Source organism: Pagrus major, chromosome 8 (genome assembly GCF_040436345.1).
Source record: "Pagrus major chromosome 8, Pma_NU_1.0".
Classification (NCBI taxonomy): Eukaryota; Metazoa; Chordata; class Actinopteri; order Spariformes; family Sparidae; genus Pagrus; species Pagrus major.
In genome coordinates this window covers 22,203,081-22,227,482 of record NC_133222.1, presented here as the reverse complement: position 1 = coordinate 22,227,482, position 24,402 = coordinate 22,203,081, and the positions used below count along the sequence as shown (strand labels likewise).

The following is a 24,402-nucleotide window of genomic DNA, read 5'->3' as shown; positions in this document are numbered from 1 at the left end:
AAGAATGACTGATGTGTGAAATGTAAAATTAAGGATTTAATTGTGTTTTCTACTTTAACTGCTTCAGTAAATGTGACTTGTTGACAGAAGCTATTTGAGGCCATGTGTTTGCTCCAAATCAAACACGATGAAAAAAGGCTCTTACTGTGGGAAAATGCAATGTGGCATCAAGGTGAAATATTCTAATTTGGTCTGTTTCCATTAGTTTCTTCCATCACCGTCCTAAATACCCTTAAAAGGATTTTATTCCGGTGCTGTTGGTGATTTATAATGTGATGTTGTGACACTCACTCGCAGTGTTTCTCTCACCTCAAGGAAAGCGGTAAGTGAGCTATGTTTAAATATCTCATCGATACTGTTTTTTAACTGAACAAGGTGACAAAAATCTAATTTATAAATCATTGGTTGGAGGGTTTGATGTCTTGTTGGTTGTTTGTGTTTTGCTGCAGGTTGTTTGTTGACATGGAAGTGAAGTGCATTCTGGGCCTTGTGGTCCTGGTGGCTGTGTCAGCTTTGGCTGAGAGGGAGGTGAGTTTGGCTTCAGATATTCCATGACTAAATTATTTTTCAGTGGTTGAAAAAGTATTGAGAACTTTTTGACAATATATTTAATGTTTTACCTCATGAACTTCATATTTCTTTGTAAGTATATGCTTAATGCACATATAATCTTGTGATTCGTGTTTTTATTATAAAATCTTAAAAGGACTTATATCTGTTAAATAATTGTAGTTAAAAGAACAGCATTTCCCTTTAAAATATAATCAAGTAGAAGTATAAAGTATAAAATAGTTTCTAAAATTGAAATACTTAAGTTATGTAAAAGTACCTCAAAAATATGCACTCAAGTACAAAAGTTGAGTAAACGTTTCAGTTCTTTAGTTTAAATCTGCTTTTCTGTCTCCTTTTTTCTTTATGGATAATTTCTGGAAACCTCCTGATTCTGTAAGTTTGCTGCCCTTTTTTTTTCCAAATATAATTTCCAGAGTGCTGTTGCCTTATTATGAAGGAGTATTAGGGCCAGACTAAGAGAATTTTTTTTTTTTTTTGGAAATTGCGATAATAAAGTCATAATATTAAGAGAAAAAAGTTGTAATATTACGAGAATAAAGTCGTAATATTACGAGAATAAAGTCATAATATTACGAGAATAAAGTCATAATATTATGAGAATAAAGTCGTAATATTATGAGAACTCGTACAAGAAAGAGCAGTCTTCCCCCTGCGTTAAAATGAGGAATGTTGCGCATCTTGTGAAGTTATACTTTGGTATCGGTTTCACAAATAAGGAAATACTTAATCTTTTGGCACATCAGCATCAAATTATTATCAGTATCAGGACTTTGAAACGATTGTGCAAACGACTGTGTCTATTTCGAAGAAAGAACCACACGGACAAAATCAGATCACAGTTATTCTCTATAACTGTATGAATGTTTGTCATTTTGATTCATAAACAGTATACCGTAAATAATCATGCCTTTTATTTAGCAATTACATGGATAAGGTTGAGGAAGCAGAACTGCATCAGATTTTTGTCCAAGAAGTCACCTGTGAAATATCCATCATCTCTGAGGGTATTAAAAATGTCCATCCAAAATTGCACACTCTGTTTACGCAAGACCCCCTACCATGACTCTATCCGTTGATTGGCCGAGGTATACTGTTTATGAATCAAAATGACAAACATTCATACAGTTATAGAGAATCCGCAGGCTAAGCTAGCTGAAAATCAAAATTGTCTTGTGTTGTCATGGCAACGTGTACACACTTCTTATCAGCGACAGCTACAGTGCATGTCAGATGATCTGATTTTGTCCGTGTGGTTCTTTCTTCGAAATAGACACAGTCGTTTGCACAATCGTTTCAAAGGCCTGATACTGATAATAATTTGATGCTGATGTGCCAAAAGATTAAGTATTTCATATTTGTGAAACAGAGACCAAAGTATAACTTCACAAGATGCTCAACATTCCTCATTTTAACGCAGGGGAAAGACTGCTCTTTCTTGTAAGAGTTCTCAGAAAATTACTACTCTATTCTCGTAATGTTATGACTTTATTCTCATAATATTACGACTTTATTCTCGTAATATTATGAGAATAAAGTCATAATATTACGAGACCGGTGTGTACACATTGCCATGACGTAATATTATGACTTTATTCTCGTAATATTACGACTTTATTTTCATAATATTATGACTTTATTCTCGTAATGTTACGACTTTATTCTCGTGATATTATGACTTTATTCTCGTGATATTATGACTTTATTCTCGTGATATTATGACTTTATTCTCGTAATATTATGACTATATTCTCGTAATGTTACGACTTTATTCTCGTGATATTATGACTTTATTCTCGTAGACCTAATGTTATGACTTCATTCTCGTGATATTATGACTTCATTCTCGTGATATTATGACTTTATTCTCGTAATATTATGACTTTATTCTCGTGATATTATGACTTTATTCTCGTAATATTATGACTTTATTCTCGTAATGTTACGACTTTATTCTCGTGATATTACGACTTAATTCTCGTGATATTATGACTTTATTCTCGTAATGTTATGACTTTATTCTCGTAATGTTATGACTTTATTCTCGTGATATTATGACTTTATTCTCGTAATGTTATGACTTTATTCTCGTAATATTATGACTTTATTCTCGTGATATTATGACTATTCTCGTAATGTTATGACTTTATTCTCGTGATATTATGACTTTATTCTCGTGATATTATGACTTTATTTTCGTGATATTATGACTTTATTCTCGTGATATTATGACTTTATTCTCGTGATATTATGACTTTATTCTCGTAATATTATGACTTTATTCTCGTAATTCCCCCCCCCCCCCCAAAAAAAAAAGTCTGGCCCTAATACTCCGTCGTACCTTATAATAAAACACACCGTATAAGATTATTTCTAAAAACACTGATGTCATTTTAAAAGTTAAGTTTAAGAGCTTTTATCAAAGTGTCATTTGTTGTGTGACAATTGCTCTGTATGCAGTTAATAAACTAAAATCTATTTTCCACAGGTCATCAGGCTTTGACTACTTCAGAGCGGATCGAGAGAGTCAACAGGAATATTGGTAAGGACTTTGATTTTTTTGAAATCAGATTTAGTTTAGCTTTTAGTTTCTGCTCTGATCCAAGATGAGACCTGTCTGGGTCTTCTTTCTTACCAGCCATGATTTTAGAAATAGTGGGGAAATGTGCCCCCAATGTAACAAAAAATGAGTTTTTTTCATATTGAATTAGTTCAGTTACTTGTTCAATTACATTTTCATTATTTTTTCCAACATTAAGTTTTAAATTCTGCTTCCAGGAATAAAAATCTGGTGGAAATTATTAGTTACTTATTAACTTATTAGTTGGTCTAAACGTTGTCTGTCTTAAAATGCTGAATACCTCCAAAACATTCAGAAACTACAAATCACATCTTGTGAAAAATAATCTTATGTTGGCTGTGCGCTGCAGTCCGTTTGCCTGGTGACCCATATCTGGAGGACGATGTTGCCTATAATTCTGAGGCTGAGAGAAATGCTGACCCCTGCACGTCACGTGGCTGCATGTGGCCCAAGTCCGCCGATGGGTACGTCTACGTGCCCTACACCATCTCCAGCGTGTACTGTGAGTAGCTCCTGGTGTGGCTCTTAAAGGTCCAATCTGTGTTTTTTTAATCAACAAATTAGAAGTGAAGATATATGAGATGGAAAAGCAACTCCTCACATGTTTCTCAACGGCTCATAGTTCAAAATGTAAAAACAATATACTACATAGTCATTATAGAATATTGCACATTTAATATGAGAGTTTTTTCAAATTTTCCAGCTTCTCGTGAGGTGTCAATCATCGAGCGAGGTCTGCACTCCTTCCATGATTTCTCTTGTATCCGCTTTGTGAAACGCACCTCCCAGGCAGGGTACCTGAGAATCCAGTCCCTTAATGGGTAAGAGTGTGTTAAAGGAGGTGTACAACACACTGTGCATGACATCCTGATTTATTCTACCATGCTTGTTTTCCTTTAGCAACCCTGTCTCCAAGAAAAATATGTGGCACTAGTGTTTCCTGTTCTATTTCATTGGTTTTATGTGCATCTTGTGTGTCACATTTTACTTTACACTTCCTGTCTTTGTCTTTTTCCAGCCTTTTTTGCCCTTCACCTGTGTTTAATTTGGGGATTAGTGTTTTTGTATTTAGTCCGTGTTCCTTCACTCGTTGTCAGTTCATCTTTCTATTCATCCCTATGTGACCTCTGTGCATGTTTGTCCTCTTTGTAAAACCATAACTAATTTGTTTCCTCAGTTATATTGTGATGAATGAAGGTAACTATTTGTTAGATTGTGTTCAGAGGCAAACACTTTGATAAGATATTTTGGTAGAAAAGACATTAAATACATATTTTTGCATTTTTTCCAACTTGCCGGATACGTTGATAAAGGCTTTATAAGAGATATTTCAATTAAATAATAATAAAATGACACTTATGTTATGCGCACAGATTGCTTGCCATTGACAAAGTAGCGTGCTCATTTTTCCCAATCACTGTGTTTTAAAAGCATGATATGCCTGTATCAGCCAGCTGGCGATATCAATAAGAGTGTGCTAATTCCACTTTCGGAGCATTGATGTTCTCTGCAATTAGATAAGAGATGAGATAGACAAAAAAAAACTGAATATATCTTTATTGGCATATTGGCAAAAAATCTAATATCATGCATCCCTTCTTCAGGTATTTTCCTGTTTGCTAAAACAGAGACAAAAATGAAACAACATGACTGACCTGCTGTCAGTGAATATGCTGTCTGAGATCTGTCCTGAATTTTCCCAGGTGCTTCTCCTACATTGGCCGTCTTGGCTACGGACAGGATCTGTCTCTGCGGCGCTCAGGCTGTGTTTATCACGACACTGTGCAACATGAGGTGCTCCACGCTCTGGGCTTCCACCATGAGCAGAAACGCTCTGACCGCGACCAGTACATCCGCATCCAGCTGGAGAACGTCACCCCTGGTGCGTAATTAAATAAGTGAGAAGACACAAAATTTAGATTTGCACTAAATATGAGATAAGATGCACCTTTACTGATGCCACATAGGAGAAATTAATTTAATGGGTGCTATAAAATAAAGTGCACCATAACATATTAAAGGATTAGTTGAACATTTTAGGAGATACGTTTATTTGTTTTCTTGCCAAGAGTAAGATGAGAAGATTGATACTAATGTCATATCTGTCCTTTAAAGATGAAGATACAGCCAACTGTCTTTTAGCTTAGCTTAGCACAAAGAAAGGAAATATTGGGAAACAACTTGCCTGATTCTGGTAGCAAAGTCTGCCTACCAGCACAGCTAAAGCTCAGTAATTAACATGTCATATCTTTCTTCAAAGGTTTAAGTGCTGCTCCGAGCCACAAAATGTTCTGACTCATGCAGTAAAACTCTCCACAAGAAAACAAATGAGCATATCCCAAAGTGTCAAACTCTTCTTTTACAGCAATATACCAGAGCTACAGATCTCATGACAACTCTGTTTTCTTTTTAAATCCTTAGGAAAGGAGCACAACTTTGACAAAATCAATACTCTGAACCAGGGAACCCCCTACGACTACGGCTCTGTCATGCATTACCACAAGTAGGTAAAACAAAAGCCACTCTGGTGTGAGTGTGGCTGCTATCTGTGATGGAGAACATTTAAAAAATGCAAGGGGTTGGGTTGGGTGTGTTGTTTGAGATGCAACTCTCATTAATGTTTGTCTTGTTGTGGCTTCAGGTACGCTTTCTCTAAGAACAACCAGCCCACCTTGGTGGCCATCCCTGACTCCAGTGTCGAGTTCGGCACGGCCACCGAGATAAGCCAGATGGACATCATCAGACTCAACAGGCTGTACAACTGCTGAACAGGTAAAATAAACACAACATATCCTGTCAACACCACATTCTATAATGTATTTTATTTATCTATTTATCAATGACTATAACATTTTCTTTTTATACAGGTGAATGAGATGATGCATACTTCAGGAAGAGAATCGTCATCATCTCTGTCTTCACGGGTCAACAATAAATTCTTTATGATTTAATCAACATCAATAAATTTGAATTAAAACATAGTTCTGTTGAGTTTTACTCTTGTTTACTTGTGTACTTAATTTCTAAAAATGTTACCTGAACTCAGTCATACTCAAAAATATTTCTGCTTGAACTTTCTTTTAGATTACAAACAACACATAATGGAAACTGTTTTAAAAGAAGACTAATAAAATGAAGGAAAATGAATGAATATAAAAGAGAAAACTAGAACATTTCTCAAGAAATACTGCGTGTGCCTGATGCTTTGTAAGTATATAGATAACTGTGTCTGTCTGTGTGAGAGAGAGAGAGAGAGAGAGAGAGAGAGAGAGAGAATACAATACAATACAATGTAAAGCATTCAACGAAACCAGGAACATATATTTTAATAAATTCAATTCGGTAATCTCAGAGTTCAAAGAGATGAACAACATATCAAAATTAAAAATACTCCTGGGAGAAGGAGACAGGGCATACCTTGCTGCCCAATATGTGTCAACATGCCACAACCTGAGGGACGATGGGTCTAAAAATCAGCGGTAGAAATGAGGAAGAAGGAGGAAGTGGAAAAAAAAAACCAAGACGAGCACAAGTGCGAGTGCAGCTTTTTGTGAACAGCGTGGAGTGAAGGTTAATATATTGATTAAGTTTGAAGTTACTGTTGTTCGAGAAGAGGTCAAAGTTGTCCGAGATGATGTTGTGTCGCCAGAAGATTAAGGAGGACAACCAACTAATGTGTTTTGATGACTATTCTCCGGTGAGTGTGTTACGTTTTCAGTGCTAGCTTAACTTTGTTAGCTTGAGCTCATTTCACGAACGTGAGTAATGAAAAAAAACAATCGGAGGAATGTGAGGTGTTTGGAAAAAATGCTTATCACCGTTGATTTAACGATGTATGAGATACTGCTAGTAGAAACAATAGCCTTTTAAGTTTTATTTTTTTAAAAGCGTGTGTATTTGTGTTGTGACTGTGTGAATAAGTAAAGATGAAAGGTATCAAAACGAGCTGCTAAGATCTACTGATGCTGCATAGTTTAAAGAATCAATACAGACTTTAACTAAGGTTAAACTGTACACTATGCAGGTTGTTGTTTTTTTTTATGGTTGACTTCTGAGAGGAGACGACGGCGACTCACAGTGGTTTCAGCAGGTGAGCGGCAGTCCGGTCACTACTACAGCTTCAAGTGGAGCCACTCTGTGGATCAGGATACTACAGCTCTAACTGGATTCCAGATAAGATTTGACAAAACAAAAGAAAAAGGGGCCCTTACATAACTGAACTGAGACTGAACTAACTACAAAGGAGACAAAGTGACTAAAAACTGGACTAAAAGAAGAACTTGAAGAAGTAATTTTCTGTTATGAGGAAGATCCCACTTTACAGTGGAGGTGATTTTATTTAAGTTAATTATCTTAAGTACCCGGGTACAGTAATTTACATTTGGAAATTGAGGCATTTTGTTTTTAATTTCTTTATTGTGATCTTAGAGAGCTCTGGGTAAACAGAGGTACATTTAATTTCACTTGAACCTGGTTCACTGTATTTTATTTTACCATTTTGTCAAAGCATAACATAGAGGTGAATTAGCACTTATTGAGAGAAGTGTTCCTATTTTTTATGGTGAATAAATGCACTCGGATGTTGTCTAAATATTACACTTGTGTTTTGCTTATTAATCCTCCACCTAGAACTTAGATTTTAGATATTGATGTAATACTATTCCTCAGACTAACCTCTCTTACTGTTAGCGTTACATCAATTTTGTGGCGAGCTAGCCAGGAGGATTTTAAGTAAAACTCAAGCTAAATTAGCAATTTGTTGTTTTGAAGGGTGCATCAGGAATAACTATGGCCACTATTGCTGATATTGAATGGGATTTTGAAGTAAAGAGGTCAGTTCTTGCCTTAGGCATTAATGATGATGATACAAATGATGAAATCACTAAGGTTCTAGAACCACATGGGAGGGTGACTAAAGCAGTTCAAGTGAACCCAGAGCAGGTCGTAATAGAGTTTGAGTCTGAAGAAGTGAGAGAAGTGTTCGTTTTTATGGTGTATAAATGCACTCGGAAGTTGTCTAAATATTACACTTGTGTTTTGCTTATTAATCCTCCACCTAGAACTTAGATTTTAGATATTGATGTCATACTATTCCTCAGACTAACCTCTCTTACTGTTACGTTATGTTATGTCTGAATGTTTGGACAGATGCTTTGGCAACATTGTTGTTAAACTTTCATGCCAATAAAGCCCCTTTGAATTGAATTAAATGGAATTGAATTGAGAGAGACTGTCATTGATTATGTGTGTGAGCTCACATCATTTTATAGGAAATTACCTCCAGAAGTCCTGCTTGTATTGAAAACACCATAAGTCTTATTGGCAAAACTTTACATCCTGAGCAACAGGAGAAGTTGCTGAACGCATTTATGTAGATTGGGAATGATGAAGGACAGCGAGTTAGAAAGATGGCATTCTCCTGTCGTATATTCTGTGGCGATGCTGATGAAGATGTTTGAAGAAAAGCTCCGCCGACACTGTCTTAGTTGTATAACAAATTTATTACAATAAGTTCAGTATCGTAAACAAGTAACACGTTACTTGGAGAGTCTCCAACCGAATAATGAAACTCTCTCGAAGACATGCAGACAGCTCCTTATATACCGAGCTTGTTTTGGTCAAAGACTTAATTACCACACATAATCCACATCAAAGAGGGACAGATAAGAAGAGAGGCCTCTTCACCTCTGACCCAGGACCTCCATGACTCTGCTAAACTTTAACATTTTATACCTGTTACCTTGACCACATATTGTTCAAAACAAAAGGAAGGGACTGATAAGAAGAGAGGCAAGAAGAGAGGCACCCCTTTACCTCTGTCCCATCCTGTGACAGCAAATAAGTTGAGCAAGCCATCAGCAGGTCCAACCTGTTTACAATGTCATCAACCCGGTAACCCTGACCAAATCATCTCCAGGTCAGGAAGGCCCCAACAGCAACTAACATTCCAATATGTTTTCCAAATACTCATATTAATATGCTGCATCTAACAGCAGACACCTCACTCCTCTTTCATCCAGAAATTTAGGCTCAAATTTAACATGGGAGCTTATGAGGGTTGTTGGTGCTCTTGGCACTTGAAAGCTGAATGTTACCTGAACTCAATCATACTCAAAAATACTTTTGCTTGAACTTTCCATTAGATTACAAACAAGACATAATGGAAACCGTTTTTAAAGAAGACCAATAAAATGAGATGCATATTTTTTTTCATTTTAGCCTGGCTTAGCACAAAGAAAGGAAATATTGTGAAACAACTTGCCTGACTCAACTCTGCTGTGAGGGAAATTCTCTAATGTCCCTTTATCATTTTGATATGTTATTCTTGCATATGAAGCCTAACAAATATAGATGCAAATGTGTATAGGGTGAAAACTTATGTCTGTGGGCCTCCTGCATGGTTTCTGTCTTGTGAAAGTTATATGGTTGCAGAGCATATATGATATAGACGGCTGTAAAAAATAACATAGATAAGAACTCAGTTAAGGAGTTCATCCTGAAGAGTGTTTTTGTAACCTCTTCTATGTATATGTGTTCTGACAATAGTTGATGTATGACACATAAACTGTGGAACGTACGTGTATGTTAAATGTATGTTAACCTAATTTGGATGTGGAGATGGTGGAGTGTTATTTTAAGTGAGTTCACATGTAACCTTGTGACTGCTGCAATTGTGTGTATTGGTTTCTACTACTATAAAGGATGAGGAGAGACTGCCTCTCTTCAGTCCCCAGGCGGAAAAAAAATATACTTTAACATACTAAATTTAAGCACACTTAGTGTATTTCATAAGCACAAAATTGTTGTACTCAAAGTGTGTTATTTTCGAGTACTAAAAACGTACTTAGTATACTAATGATATTACATTATTGATACTTAAGATATACTAAAATACAACTTAGTGTACTTGACTGTACTATTTTGAGACACCATTAAGATCAACTAAGATATACTTAAGTAAACTTTTCTCTACTAATACTGTACTTATTTATAATGTTCTTTAGTTCGACTTACAGTATACTTTAATCCACTTTTCAGATTACTATTAATAAATTTAGAATATACTGGAAATGTATTTCTAATTTAATCTTAATGTGTTGCCATTGCATTTTAAATATATTTACAAAAATTAAATAAAAATTAAAAAGTTGTACTTAAGTATATTATAGTTCATCTTAATGGTGTCTCAAAATAGTACAGATAAGTATACTAAGTTGTACTTCAGTATGTCTAAAGTAGCACTCATGATATATCATTAGTATACTAAGTACATTGTTAGCACATCGAAAATAATATACTGTGAGTACACTAATTATGTGTGCAGAAAGTATACTAGATGTATTTCATTAAAGTACACTTCAATAGTACACAAAGTATATTTTTTATAATTAATTTGAATTTCAAATTACTTTTAAGTAAACATAAAGAATAATTAGAACATACTTGAGGAGAAAAAAGTTTATTTTCAACATGCACGAAAATGTGCATAATAAAGTACATTTAAGTACATCTTTAACAACATTTTCAAACTGTTTCTCTTCATTGTAACATTTTTATTCAAATTTGGATCGTCCGACCCCAGATAATTCTTTTTAGTCATACTCTTTAACAAGTTAACTAAAAAACAATAATAAAAGGAAAAAAGAAAAAGAAAACAATAGCTGTGCTAGCACTACCCTGCTAGCTATGCACCACAGAGAAGCTAGTAATGACAGGGATGAACATTAAACTGACTTTTGAAACTTTTACATGTGAAACATTGACACAGTTTGTTTAAATTCAAAATGTATGTCCACCAAAAAACAAACAAACAAAAATGACTACAAACAGTTACTGATGTTACTGCTTACTGTTTCTTTTTGCTCACAAAATTCTCATTGTTGCATTTTCTCCGAATCACTGCCCTCACATCAGACACACTTGTTCCTGGAAATTCAGCAATAACTGTATCTGTAAAATAGAAAAGGACAAATAAAATGGTGTTACAAATCATGCTTTTCCAGAGTTATCACATTAGCAAGAAGGGGGCATACAGACATGAGGGCAATCTGAAACATGTTGCTTCTGGCTATGGCCAGGGCAAGGTAGAGGCATAAAAACAAAATGATAATAAGGAAAAATAGACTTAACCAATACTTACCAACAAGGGCACTCAGCTCTTCCGGATTTAGCTGCTCTTTCGCTGTTCCAGTGGGCCCTGGTTTTCCTGTGAGAGTCGAGGATGCCAAAACATCCCGCCCAAAGATGAGCACAGCTAAGTCCTGTGTGAACAGGGACATTCTTGTTCGGTTTAGTCTTCGGAAACAGATTTTGCTGACCTGCACCCCCGTGTTGCCCAGGGAAATCTGTGTCCAGGAAATAGAGTCAATTATTAGAAATGGTATTAGGAATACGTTGCTGGAATGCATTTCTTAAAAGACAAAGCCGAACTATTGAATGCCAAATATTATTTAAGTTGTAATTTCTGCAAGTGGTCTTCAATGAATTAAAGTATAATTTCTGAACATGCATTTCAACTGCAAGCTGAAATGGAAAAAACAGTTTCTATCAAATATAGTACGTGCAGAATGTGGATCGAGACTACAGAGACAAAACTGCTAACAGTCATGTAGTTTACAACAATTTTGGATGAAATGTTTCCTGTAATAAAAAGGCAGTATTTACAAAACGTGTATAAAGGCAAAACATACCATTTCTGGAGCTGGACTGGAAGAACCAGAACTTGTACTGTCAGTGTCCATGACAGGTGGCATTCTCTTCATGGTTGTAATAAGATCTCTGACACACTTGACTAAGGCTGGTATTTCTGCATTAAGGAAAAAAAAAAACACAAGTCACAGATATATGAGAGATAAGGCTCCTATCGATACAATTACTGACATAAAAAACATAAGCAATTCTTCTTTGTATGAATACCTTTCAGAGCATCCATCACTTCCTGTTGCATGTCAACACTGGATCTGGGCTGATCCAACAGGAGACTCTCCTCTTCACGTTCCCCTTGGCCAAGGTCCTGCATAAATGAAAACGTCAACAATGCTATGTTAGTATGACTCACCAGAGGCCTGTACTGTGAAGCCAGTTTAGTGTGTTAGCGAGGTATGTTGAGCCAGGCTCTCCTGTACTACAAAAGTGGCTCTCTTTTAACCCGGCTAGATCACCATGGTAATTTATGCTTAGCTCATAACCTGGTCCCGACCAGGTTATGTTCAGAGTTTAATCATTAAACCAGCTATAAAAGCGCTGCTGTTTCACTATTTAACTCATTTTCAGCTGCGTCAGTTCTACTTTGTAAGTCCAGTGGATCTGGATCAGAACGGAGCGTTTGTACGGAGGGAGAGATCACACTGATCAGCTGCTGTTGACTTTCTCTCTGAGCGTCTCCGCCGAGAGTTGTCTCCGCCTACAGTTGTTCTCCTCACCCGTTGAGCTGAGCGTCAGGAGCTCTTTATAGCCTATATTTTATTTTATATACAGTCAGTCACCACTGAAAGAAGTAGTGCGCTGGCAGCAGGACAGACAATCAGATGATAATCGGTCAAGTTAATAATTTCACTTAATGTGGCCATGAATGAATTAATTCCTGTCATATTTCAGTGTTGCCAAAATGCAAATCTTGAATACGTCTCCGCTGTTTTCACATTTAAATGGTCTTTGTTGTCTTTGTACAGAGACAATATGAGATTTTCTTGTAGCCACAGCACCTAAAAAAAACCACTGTGACCTATACATACACCAGCCTCGCTTCCAATAAAACACACACTTGCGTTATAACTGCGATCAGTGAAATATATAACAATATAAAACACAAATTAAAATGACAGTTGATGTTGCTCTAGTTTATTTAGTTCAAATGGATAAAGCTTCGTATTTAAAAGTAGCGCAAGAGCTGTCAGAAATTAAAAGCAGCCTCCTCTCTTGTCATATTTGCAGCAACACTGTTGCTTCAGGCTGCGATCCTGCTTTTTTATATCACTCATACTCTCTCCAATAAAACAATTGCACTCCTCTTGGCTGAAATCAGCCTGTTGTGGATCAATTTTGTGCGGAAGTAGAATCATATGACGCCGAACGCCCCCTTTGATGTTAACGCGCATGTGATGTGACTATAAAGCTGAGAGCCGGACTTAACAAACCAAGTGGATAACCAGCTTCGTAGTACTGTGTTAACCCAGGCCGGTACTTGAGGTTTTGTTGAGCTGGAAGGTGAACACAAAGCCTGACCATGTTGAGCCTCCTTCGCAGTACAGGCCACTGGAGTTTAGTGTCGTGTTTCTTAAATTTTCTTGCCAGCAAAGGCGGATTATTTGTGTTTTGAAACATAGATTGTTTTAAAGTGGGAGGGGGCGCAGGTGAATTTCAGGGCTGTGTCATGCAGATTAGCGTCCCTCTGGTAAATTTCCCCCTGGGTTTACATTCCTCTTCCTCACGATAACAGCATTTCAGTCAAATTATGTAATTTTCCGTGATATTCCGCGTTAAAAAGAGAATTTCGTTTTTATAGCTCAATTCCACGATTCCGTCCGCGATTCTGTGATAGCGGAAACAATAGGGCCCTAATTCTACTTTTATTTCTTGGGTTTTGTAAATACTTACAGTTGATCCCGAAGCCTGAGGTGGGTCAAATAAGTCCACATTGGTGTCTATGTCTGTATCATCTTCACTTGTCAAGGGAGTGGAGGTTGTTGGATTTCTTCTCAGCAGCGAAGATTTCAGTTGGGAAAGGGCTCTGTCTCTTGCAGCCTTTGTCATCTTCGGCTTCTTAAACAAAGGGCAGAAAAAGTAAAATGTTAAACTGCAAAGGCAAGAGAGGGGTAAATATCCATCTTTGTAGATGTTTGTAGAATCCATCACCTACTGTACAGCTTATTAAGGTATTGTCAGACCATATTTCACCAGAGGAACACTCACTACTCACAATTTTATCTTTTCATATCATACAATTTGTCATGTGTTGTAGTAGTTTTTGTACTTAATAAACAGTCAGTATTTCAAAACTAGCACAGCTGGAGTGCCACCATCCACTTCTGCAACTGCACTGTTGTCAAACCTAAAGCTACTTATAATGAAAAATATGTCTTATCCTCCCACAATATTCACTTATTCCCGTAAATACTTACATTTGTTTGAAGAACTTGTGATGCGTCAATCTGCGTTTCATCTTCATCTGAAGTGAGACTGGAAGTTGCAGTAATTCTTTTTTTCTGTATCGAAGAGAAAGAATGTATTACATGACAACAACATATTAACTATACCATAGATGCTTTCTGGTGAAGAGATTTTTTTAGAAAAACATTTCAACATTCACTTCATATCATTTTTCATAAACAAGATGAGACAAATATTAAAAGCATAACCAACCTACAAATAGGGATTTCAGTGAATCAAGACTTTGGTAAGTATGATACGAAATGGAGCAGCATTTTGAACCTACAGGTGTTTTAATCTGATGTGAAATGCAAAGAGGGGAGGGAGGGCAAAAGGAAAAAACAATCGCTGTGGTAAGTGCTAGTGTAGCAACAGGTCATTAATAAACATGCCTCTTGAAATAAACGCTGGTCAGTCAGTTTAGTTTAACTTAATTTAAAATATTTTTTTTTTATTTTGTATATATGTAATAAAGTCATGCCATCATTAGCACGTGACATTATCTAGCGACATCCAGGACTTTTCCTGCAGGCTTTAGCTACTTCCCACTGAAAATAGTTGGCAACACTGTTATCGACTTTGTTATAGACAAATTTGAATGCTGTCAGAACTATCTATAAAATTAGTGGTATTGTGGCATCCCTAGTTGCAACACAATAGCCTATAACTATTAATTAAAGTGTGTTTTCTAAAGAAACTACCAACACAAGCAACAAAAATAACCTTTGGTTTGCTTCCATCATGTGTTGTGGTACAGGGTGTGGTCCTTCTCCTTGCAACTGCCATGTGCCAGATGTCCTCGTCCTTGAGGAAGGCTTCTTTTTTTCCCCATCAACTCCTTGTAGTTGTCTGTAACCACAACCATACATCAGACAAACTGTCAAAACCATGTTTTTTCCCCCTTTTGCTCAATATTTTGGAAATTTTGTATGTCTCGTGAAATGCACCACAGTCAATCTAATATTATACACAAGTCACTTTAAGTCTTTTTATAAACATAGTTACATAAAAATTAAATTACATACAAGGTAAACATAACAATCATTAGCATGAGCGACTGGCAAATTCTTTATCAAATCATCACTAACAGTAGTGGCTGGCAAGTGCTAGCAGCTAGCATAACAAATTTGTAAAATTTTTTCTTGTTATTTTCTTTACAGCGCGCAATATTGCTAAACATTGTCCACACAGCACGCTCACAAATGTTCACACAAAATCTCATCTGAAGTTTAATACCACCATTTACGCTAGCATTAGCTGCTGTCTGCCGCTAACAGCTAGCTAGCTAGTTAGCTAATGCAGCTTGTGAATGAGAAGTTTGCCTAATATCTTAGTCATTAGTAGAAAGAATATTTATTCAAAAGATATTTCACACCATGCATGAGCAATACAAACCTCCGAGTAAGAGCAGTTTTGCGGTGACCTTGTTTTTAGGTGCTTTCCTGGTGCCCCAGCACACTTGTATCCATCCGTCTTCACTGGAAAGGTCCGGCCGTTTTACTACCTGAACGAGCTGCTGTCTGTACTGAGGTGTCACAATGTCATTACTTTCGACGTGAATTGTGTTGTCCCTAAAATAAAACATCCCGAACTTGAACTGCGCCATTGTAACTCAACTGCGACAACGCTTCCCTCAGCATCTACATTCAAGCAGGTTGCATTCGGGGGTAACCAATCAGAGGCAGCACAGCGCCACGAGTACTTCAGGGTCAATTTGAAAAATGTCCACCACATGCAAATTTTCAATTTTGACGTTGAAAACTGTCTGTCAGACGCAGACTCTACGTTCTTGCAAAAAAAAAAAAAAAAAAAAAAAAGTAATTAAATAAAAAAAAAAAAGTCTGTGTACACCGCATGGATATTAGGTACACCCATAGGGTACACCCAGAGCGATGGGTACACCGTAATGTACGGCCCCTCTCGGCTACCGTAGTAATGTCAATGCACGCATGCGCACGTATCAGTAATGTTATGATGACGTTTTATCCAGGACACTTCGCGCGCCCTCTGCACCAAAGATGCTCTGCACTTTATTTTAAACATGGATGTATTTTACCGGGCTTAAACTGTAAAACCGCTCGCAGACGACATGGCATCTAAAAGACATTACAAAGAATATCTGCTGAGTGAGTCGAGCCAACCTTCAAAGGCAACCAAATACATAATAATAATAATAATAATAATAATAATATAATAATACTACATTACATAAAAGCACATGGTCAATTGAAAGGTGCTCTGTTGTTGATGTTCATGTTTATTCAAAATTCACCATTAAATTTGTAGAATGGATGGATTTTTAAATATTGCATAAAAACAACGGTGGTGTTGAAGTAATCCAAATACTTTGTAACACTAATTGCTAACATTTCAAAATTGAAATAGAAAAGTAAGGATATTTTTTCAATTAGAAAAGGTATTGTTACATAACAGCATTGTTGCATTTTAAAAGGTTGAAGAGAAAAGGTCAGCTGCAGAAATGAACTGTTATTGTACATTCTTTTAAACTGATCTTAGCGCACTTAAAGAAATGGCTACATACTGATGAATTTGTTCTGGTTTATAATAGTGTACTTATGAAGAATACACTAATTTACCACTGAAGTAGTATTCAATTATTACTATACTTATTTTAAGTGCACTTTAACACTGCTGTGCTAACAATGATATGAAAAAAGTGTTATAAAAGTGAACTTATTGAAAGGTTGCTAAAAGTGCTCTAATAGTGTACTTATGAAGAATACACTAATTTACCACTGAAGTAGTACTCAATTATTAATACACTTATTTTAAGTGCACTTTAACACTGCTGTGCTAACAATGATATGAAAAAAAGTGTTATAAAAGTGAACTTATTGAAAGGTTGCTAAAAGTGCACTTCATAAAAGTATATGCAAATACACTGACAATAAACTTATATTTAACACATTCGAAGTACATAATAAATAAATATACTAATCAAACACTTATAAATATTTTAGTGGTAGTATATTTTATATGAATATACTTAATATGAATTTAAGTATTAGTACTAAATAGTGTACTTTATCTAAGTAAACTGAAGTACTACTGAGGAAATAATATATTTTTAATTAATACATTTATAATATATTTTTGGTTTACTTTATTTTAACACATAAAATCAAAATGTGCTAAAAATGTACTTTCAGAAAATTAAGTACATTTTTAGTACATTAAAGTATATTACTTTTTTACCTGGGTCATCATCTATGCACTGCTGATGTGTGACTCTTGCTTGCAAGCAATAAAGAACTTCTAGAAAAGAAATATTGTGTCGAACTTGGTGATTTGACCAACTCTCAAATGCACTAGACAAGTGACTGATTATCACTTGCCACGACACTGCCTACCAGCACAGCTAACGCTCAGTAATTAACACGTCATATCTTGCTTCAAAGGTTTAAATGCTGCACCCAGCCACAAAATGTTCTGACTCATGCAGTAAAACTCTCCACGAGAAAACAAATGAGCATATCCCAAAGTGTCAAACTCTTCTTTTACAGCAATATACCACAGGTACAGATCTCATGACAACTCGGTTTTCTTTTTAAATACGTAGTAGTTCTCATTTACTACAAAATACTTTTCTGTTTCATTCAACCAGTACAACAAGACATTTTGCTATTGATTTTGAGTCAATGGGTCACATGACCAGTAAATATATATGTATCATGTGCCGTATATAAAATAAAGAATGACTGATGTGTGAAATGTAAAATTAAGGATTTAATTGTGTTTTCTACTTTTACTGCTTCAGTAAATGTGACTTGTTGACAGAAGCTATTTGAGGCCATGTGTTTGCTCCAAATCAAACACAATGAAAAAAGGCTCTTACTGTGGGAAAATGCAATGTGGCATCAAGCTGAAATATTCTAATCTGGTCTGTTTCCACTAGTTTCTTCCATCACCGCCCTAAATACCCTTAAAAGGATTTTCTTCCGGTGCTGTTGGTGATTTATAATGTGATGTTGTGACGTTCACTCGCAGTGTTTCTCTCACCTCAAGGAAAGCGGTAAGTGAGCTATGTTTAAATATCTCATCGATACTGTTTTTTAACTGAACAAGGTGACAAAAATCTAATTTATAAATCATTGGTTGGAGGGTTTGATGTCTTGTTGGTTGTTTGTGTTTTGCTGCAGGTTGTTTGTTGACATGGAAGTGAAGTGCATTCTGGGCCTTGTGGTCCTGGTGGCTGTGTCAGCTTTGGCTGAGAGGGAGGTGAGTTTGGCTTCAGATATTCCATGACTAAATTATTTTTCAGTGGTTGAAAAAGTATTGAGAACTTTTTGACAATATATTTAATGTTTTACCTCATCAACTTCATAGTTCTTTGTAAGTATATGCTTAATGCACATATAATCTTGTGATTCACATTTTTATTATAAAATCTTAAAAGGACTTATATCTGTGAAATAATTGCAGTTAAAAGAACAGCGTTTCCCTTTAAAATATAATCAAGTAGAAGTATAAAGTATAAAATAGTTTCTAAAATTGAAATACTTAAGTAATGTAAAAGTACCTCAAATATGCACTAAAGTACAAAAGTTGAGTGAATGTTTCAGTTCTTTAGTCTAAATCTGCTTTTCTGTCTCCTTTTTCTTTATGTATAATTTCTGGAAACCTCCTGATGCTGTAAGTTTGCTTTTTATTCAAATATAATTTCCAGAGTGCTGTTGCCTTATAATAAAACAAACCGTTTAAGATTATTTCTAAAAACACTGATGTAATTTTAAAAGTTAAGTTTAAGAGCTTTTATCAAAGTGTCATTTGTTGTGTGACCGTAGCTCGGTATGCAGCTAATAAACTAAAATCTTAATAAATTTTCCACAGGTCATCAGGCTTTGACTGTTTCAGAGCGGATTGAGAGTGTCAACAGGAATATTGGTAAGGACTTTTATTTTTTTTAAATCAGTTTTAGTTTAGCTTTTTGTTTCTGCTCTGATCCAAGATGAGACCTGTCTGGGTCTTCTTTCTTACCAGCCATGATTTTAGAAATAGTGGGGAAATGTGCCCCCAATGTAAAAAAAAAAAAAAAAAAGATTTTTCTTCATATTTAATTAATTAAGTTACTTGTTCAATTACGTTTTCATTATTTATTTCTAACATGAAGTTTTAAATTCTGCTTCCAGGAATAAAAATCTGGTGGAAATTATTAGTTACTTATTAACTTATTAGTTGGTCTAAACGTTGTCTGTCTTAAAATGCTGAATACCTCCAAAACATTCAGAAACTACAAATCACATCTTGTGAAAAATAATCTTATGTTGGCTGTGCGCTGCAGTCCGTTTGCCTGGTGACCCATATCTGGAGGACGATGTTGCCTATAATTCTGAGGCTGAGAGAAACGCTGACCCCTGCACATCGAGTGGCTGCATGTGGCCCAAGTCCGCCGATGGGTACGTCTACGTGCCCTACATCGTCTCCAGAGTGTACTGTGAGTAGCTTAAAGGTCCAATCTGTGTTTTTTTAATCAACAAATTAGAAGTCAAGATATGAGATGGAAAAGCAACTCCTCACATGTTTCTCAACGGCTCATAGTTCAAAATGTAAAAACAATATACTACATAGTCATTATAGAATATTGCACATTTAATATGAGAGTTTTTTCTAATTTTCCAGCTCCTCGTGAGGTGGCAATCATCGATCGAGGTCTGCAGTCCTTCCAGGATTTCTCTTGTATCCGTTTTGTGAGACGTTCCTCCCAGAGAGAGTTCCTGAATATCCAGTCCCTTAATGGGTAAGAGTGTGTTAAAGGAGGTGTACATCACACTGTACACTGTGACATCCTGATTTATTCTACCATGCTTGTTTTCCTTTAGCAACCCTGTCTCCGAGAAAAATATGTGGCACTAGTGTTTTTCTTTTTACCTGTTCACCTGTGTTTCATTTTGTAGTAAGTCCTTGTGTATTTAGTCGGTGTTCCTTCACTCATTGTTAGTTCATCTTTTTGTTCATCCCTATGTGACCCTTGTGCATTTGTGTCCTTTTTGTAAAACCATAACTAATTTGTTTCCCCAGTTATATTGTGATGAATGAAGGTAACTATTTGTTAGATTGTGTTCAGAGGCAAACACTTTGATAAGATATTTTGGTAGAAAAGAAATTAAATACATATTTTTGCATTTTTCCAATTTGCCAAATACGTTGATAAAGGCTTTAAAAGAGATATTGCAATTAGATATTGATAATATGACACTTATATTATGCGCACAGATTGCTTGCCATTGACAATGTAGCTTTCTCATTTTTCCCGAACACTGTGTTTTAAAAGCATTGTATGTCTGCATCAGCCAGCTGGCGATCTCAATAAGAGTGTGCTAATTTCACTTTTGGAGCATTGATGTTCTCTGCAATTAGATAAGAGATGAGATAGACAAAGAAAACTGAATATATTTTTATTGGCATATTGGCAAAAAATCTAATATCATGCATCCCTACTTGAGGTATTTTCCTGTTTGCTAAAACAGAGACAAAAATGAAACAACATGACTGACCTGCTGTCAGTGAATATGCTGTCTGAGATCTGCCCTGAATTTTCCCAGGTGCTACTCCTTCATTGGTCGTCTTGGCTACGGACAGGATCTGTCTCTGTCTCGCTCGGGCTGTGTTTATCACCACCTTGTACAGCACGAGGTGCTCCACGCTCTGGGCTTCCACCATGAGCAGAAACGCTCTGACCGCGACCAGTACATCCGCGTCCAGCTGGAGAACGTCACCCCTGGTGTGTAATTAAATAAGTGAAAAGACACAAAATTTTGATTTGCACTTAATATGAGATAAGATGTGCCTTTACTTTTTCTTTTACAGCAATATACCAGAGCTAAAGATCTCATGACAACTCTGTTTTCTTTTTAAATCCTTAGGATTGGAGCACAACTTTGACAAAATCAATACTCTGAACCAGGGAACCCCCTACGACTACAGCTCTGTCATGCATTACCACCAGTAGGTAAAACAAAAGCCACTCTGGTGTGAGTGTGGCTGCTATCTCAGAATCAGAATCAGAATCAGAATTCCTTTATTTGTCCCGCAAATGGGGAAATGGAGAACATTTAAAAAATGCAAGGGGTTGGGTTGGGTTGGGTGTGTTGTTTGAGGTGCAACTCTCATTAATGTTTGTCTTGTTGTGGCTTCAGGTACGCTTTCTCTAAGAACAACCAGCCCACCTTGGTGGCCATCCCTGACTCCAGTGTTGAGTTCGGCCTGGCCAGCGAGATGAGCCAGATGGACATCATCAGACTCAACAAGCTGTACAACTGCTGAACAGGTAAAATAAACACAACACATCCTGTCAACAACATGTAACTCAGCAAAGAATTGGGCCCAGTTATATTATTTGTTCTCCATATTATTTTCTGTTCGCTGACTAAAGTGTCAATCAAAGTGATTTGGTTCATACTTGGTTCTTATTGGCTATATCTGGCAATGCAGACTTCCCACTGGAAAGGGAAAGTAAGTTCCACCCATTTCCCCAGGAGATTGACAACACCGAGTCAGAACAAGAACGCGAGCAGACGAGTGTTACAAGTGCAGAAACAAGTTCATTTAAAGAAGTGAAAGTTGTTAATTTTGTTATCAACACTGAGTAGACTATGAGAGGACACTTACCCGAAGTGAGAGAGGTGATTGAAAGGATCTGTGTGCCAGGAGTTTACCACTTTTGGCAGCGTCTTGGCTATGTTTTTGAGATTCCTGGAAAACCTTAGATTTTGGATTTGGATTCTCCTTGACGAAGGAAATGGCGAGCCCCCAATGAACAAGATAACTCCTTACCCCGGGGAGTTGGACTGAGATCACCTGTTGCCCTGAGGAGGAGACCACCCCTAAAAGAGCCAATATATTTCAAGTTCAAAGTATCCCGTGGCTCCAGTTACTTATTGTGTCTGTCATTCTCTCTTTAACCCTCCTACGAACCTAGTTACTGGTCCTGAATACACTCTGAGTACTCCAGGTGGGTTACAAACACATTCTCAAATATATTTTATTTATCTATTTATCAATGACTATAACATTTTCTTTTTATACAGGTGAATGAGATGATGCATACTTCAGGAAGAGAATCATCACCATCGCTGTCTTCACGGGTCAACAATAACTTCTTTATGATCCAATCAACATCAATAAATTTGCATTAAAACATACAGTTCTGTTGAGTTTTATTCTTGTTTAGTTGTGTACTTAATTTTGAAAGCTGAATGTTACCTGAACTCAGTCATACTCAAAAATATTTCTGCTTGAACTTTCTGTTAGATTACAAACAAGACATAACAGAAACCTTTTTAAAAGAAGACTAGTAAAATGACTGGAATGACTCAAAATGAATGAATATAAAAGAGAAAACTAGAACATTTCTCAAGAAATACTGCGTGTGCCTGATGCTTTGTAACTATATAGATAACTGTGTCTGTCTGTGAGAGAGAGAGAGGGACAAAATGGCCGACAAAAAGATCGCTCAATGAGTTGCCAGCCAAGGATATTAGACTGACACTTAGTAGTAGGCTTAGTAGTACTCACTTACTTACTACAAAATATTCATTCTCTAAAAAAAAAGATTGGGAACATTAATATTTGAAAGAAGTTCCTGGCTTGATAAATAAATGAGCAGATAAAACTATAAATTGTTGGAAAAGTGGTAAAGATATAGAAAATATTCCTATAATTTCACAGAAAATTACCTCCAGAAGTCCTGTTTGTATTGAAAACACCATAAGTCTTATTGGCAGAATTTTACATCCTGAGCGACAGGAGAAGTTGCTGAACGCGTTGATGTAGATTGGGAATGATGAGGGAATGACAGCGAGTTAGAAAGATGGCATTCTCCACTTTCCTCCAGAAACTTAGGCTCAAATTTAACATGGGAGCTTATGGGGGTTGCTGGTGCTTTTGGCACTTGAAAGACTATACAGCCAAAAGTCTCTTTGCTTCCATAATTACATGCTTGCGACTAGCACAACATTTCCTCCTAATTTGATGCATAAATTATGTGTGTGGAGTGAAAATTGTGGGATCTTAATCACTATTAACAGAAATATTCTCTGCAATCTGCAATAATACCATTTTAAAATCTGAAATGGACTGAAAATTTTGAGAAACATAAACTGCAATGGCTTGTAAACCGTTCAAGCTATCAAAATGTGCATTAACTCCAGTGAAGTCCCAAGTCTGGTGACTCATTTAAACTTTGAATCACTTTTCTATGTTAAGGTATGGCGAGACAACAAGGTTTGAGCTCATTTCATGAAGACTTCCCATTATTTCTTATGGGAAAATGTTCATTCCACACTAGTTTATGCTCTGAAAAATCACATGGAAGAATTCATAATAATAAGTATCGAAGAAAATATAGTGATGTACTTCGTACATTATGTAATTTCTTTATAAAATGTTAAATCAATAATCTGAAGACAGAATAAGATACAGCTTACATCACAATTTTTAATAATGAATATATTTGTTGCTAAAAGTTTTATAGGCTGAGTATTATTGTTTAAAGGTGAATTTCTTTTTCAGGAAACAGCATCATGGGAATAAGCATCTGGCATCAAGGTTTTATCAGTCACAGCAGGTTTATTTAGTTTTCCAATCATGTTTTTCTTCAGTGTTTACAAGAACAGCTTTAATCCAAATCTGCACAGAAACACTTACATAACCTTTTATTGAGTATCTGTGAGGTAAGCTTCATTAATCACATTTTTAAAGGAGACCTAAAGAAATAGACAGGATGTGTTTTTTGAGCGCTAAAGCATGTAAACCTTTTCTAGTAGTAACCCAAAATAAAATTATGAACCTGAGCATAATATGTCTCCTTTAAGCTTTGTTTTCTTAAGGTTTCCAGAGGACATGAGTGAGTGTATTATCTGTTTAAAATTAATTTGTTCCTCACTGGAATACAGATATAACTTCTATTTCACGTTATTGTTATTTTCAAGAACAACACTTAATATCTTTTTAATACATTTTCTCAAAGTTTTCACACAGGCTATGTGAGTCTGTTCTGCTTTGCACTGGACATTTGTGTGGTGGAATGATGTTAAACCAAGTGTCACAGCCTTCAGGAGTATAAATTAGAATATTAATATTAG

At 36.1% G+C, this 24,402-nt stretch overlaps 2 protein-coding genes and 1 long non-coding RNA gene across 3 annotated transcripts; 2 read left to right on the top strand and 1 right to left on the bottom strand.

Moving 5' to 3' along the window:
• Positions 1 to 430: 430 nt before the first annotated feature.
• On the top strand, positions 431 to 6,132 carry LOC141001190 (hatching enzyme 1.2-like). The gene is made up of 8 exons (XM_073472183.1): positions 431 to 528; positions 3,067 to 3,112; positions 3,501 to 3,653; positions 3,855 to 3,972; positions 4,855 to 5,033; positions 5,573 to 5,654; positions 5,793 to 5,923; positions 6,019 to 6,132. Exons 1-7 carry the CDS (start codon positions 463 to 465, stop codon positions 5,917 to 5,919), a joined length of 771 nt encoding a protein of 256 aa, XP_073328284.1. The 5' UTR covers positions 431 to 462; the 3' UTR covers positions 5,920 to 5,923; positions 6,019 to 6,132.
• Positions 6,133 to 11,308: 5,176 nt separating this feature from the next.
• Positions 11,309 to 12,128, bottom strand: LOC141000707 (uncharacterized). Its single transcript, XR_012179567.1, has 3 exons — positions 12,068 to 12,128; positions 11,842 to 11,957; positions 11,309 to 11,496 (listed from the first exon to the last, which is right to left on the bottom strand). It is a non-coding gene; the product is annotated as an uncharacterized lncRNA (long non-coding RNA).
• Positions 12,129 to 18,439: 6,311 nt separating this feature from the next.
• LOC141001189 (high choriolytic enzyme 1-like) lies at positions 18,440 to 22,461 on the top strand. Its single transcript, XM_073472182.1, has 9 exons — positions 18,440 to 18,538; positions 19,159 to 19,204; positions 19,602 to 19,754; positions 19,940 to 20,057; positions 20,863 to 21,041; positions 21,184 to 21,265; positions 21,457 to 21,587; positions 22,239 to 22,271; positions 22,348 to 22,461. The coding sequence occupies exons 1-7, from the start codon at positions 18,473 to 18,475 to the stop codon at positions 21,581 to 21,583; spliced, it is 771 nt and encodes a 256-aa protein (XP_073328283.1). The 5' UTR covers positions 18,440 to 18,472; the 3' UTR covers positions 21,584 to 21,587; positions 22,239 to 22,271; positions 22,348 to 22,461.
• Positions 22,462 to 24,402: the final 1,941 nt, after the last annotated feature.

Bases quoted from the DNA above. Each gene is read 5' to 3' on its own strand.
- LOC141001190 (XM_073472183.1), top strand. From the start codon at position 463: ATGGAAGTGAAGTGCATTCTGGGCCTTGTGGTCCTGGTGGCTGTGTCA. The intron at 529-3,066 runs GTGAGTTTGGCT...ACAGGTCATCAG, and splicing joins CAGCTTTGGCTGAGAGGGAG to GCTTTGACTACTTCAGAGCG. The intron at 3,113-3,500 runs GTAAGGACTTTG...TGTGCGCTGCAG, and splicing joins GAGAGTCAACAGGAATATTG to TCCGTTTGCCTGGTGACCCA.
- LOC141001189 (XM_073472182.1), top strand. From the start codon at position 18,473: ATGGAAGTGAAGTGCATTCTGGGCCTTGTGGTCCTGGTGGCTGTGTCA. The intron at 20,058-20,862 runs GTAAGAGTGTGT...GAATTTTCCCAG, and splicing joins AATATCCAGTCCCTTAATGG to GTGCTACTCCTTCATTGGTC. The intron at 21,042-21,183 runs GTGTGTAATTAA...TTAAATCCTTAG, and splicing joins GCTGGAGAACGTCACCCCTG to GATTGGAGCACAACTTTGAC.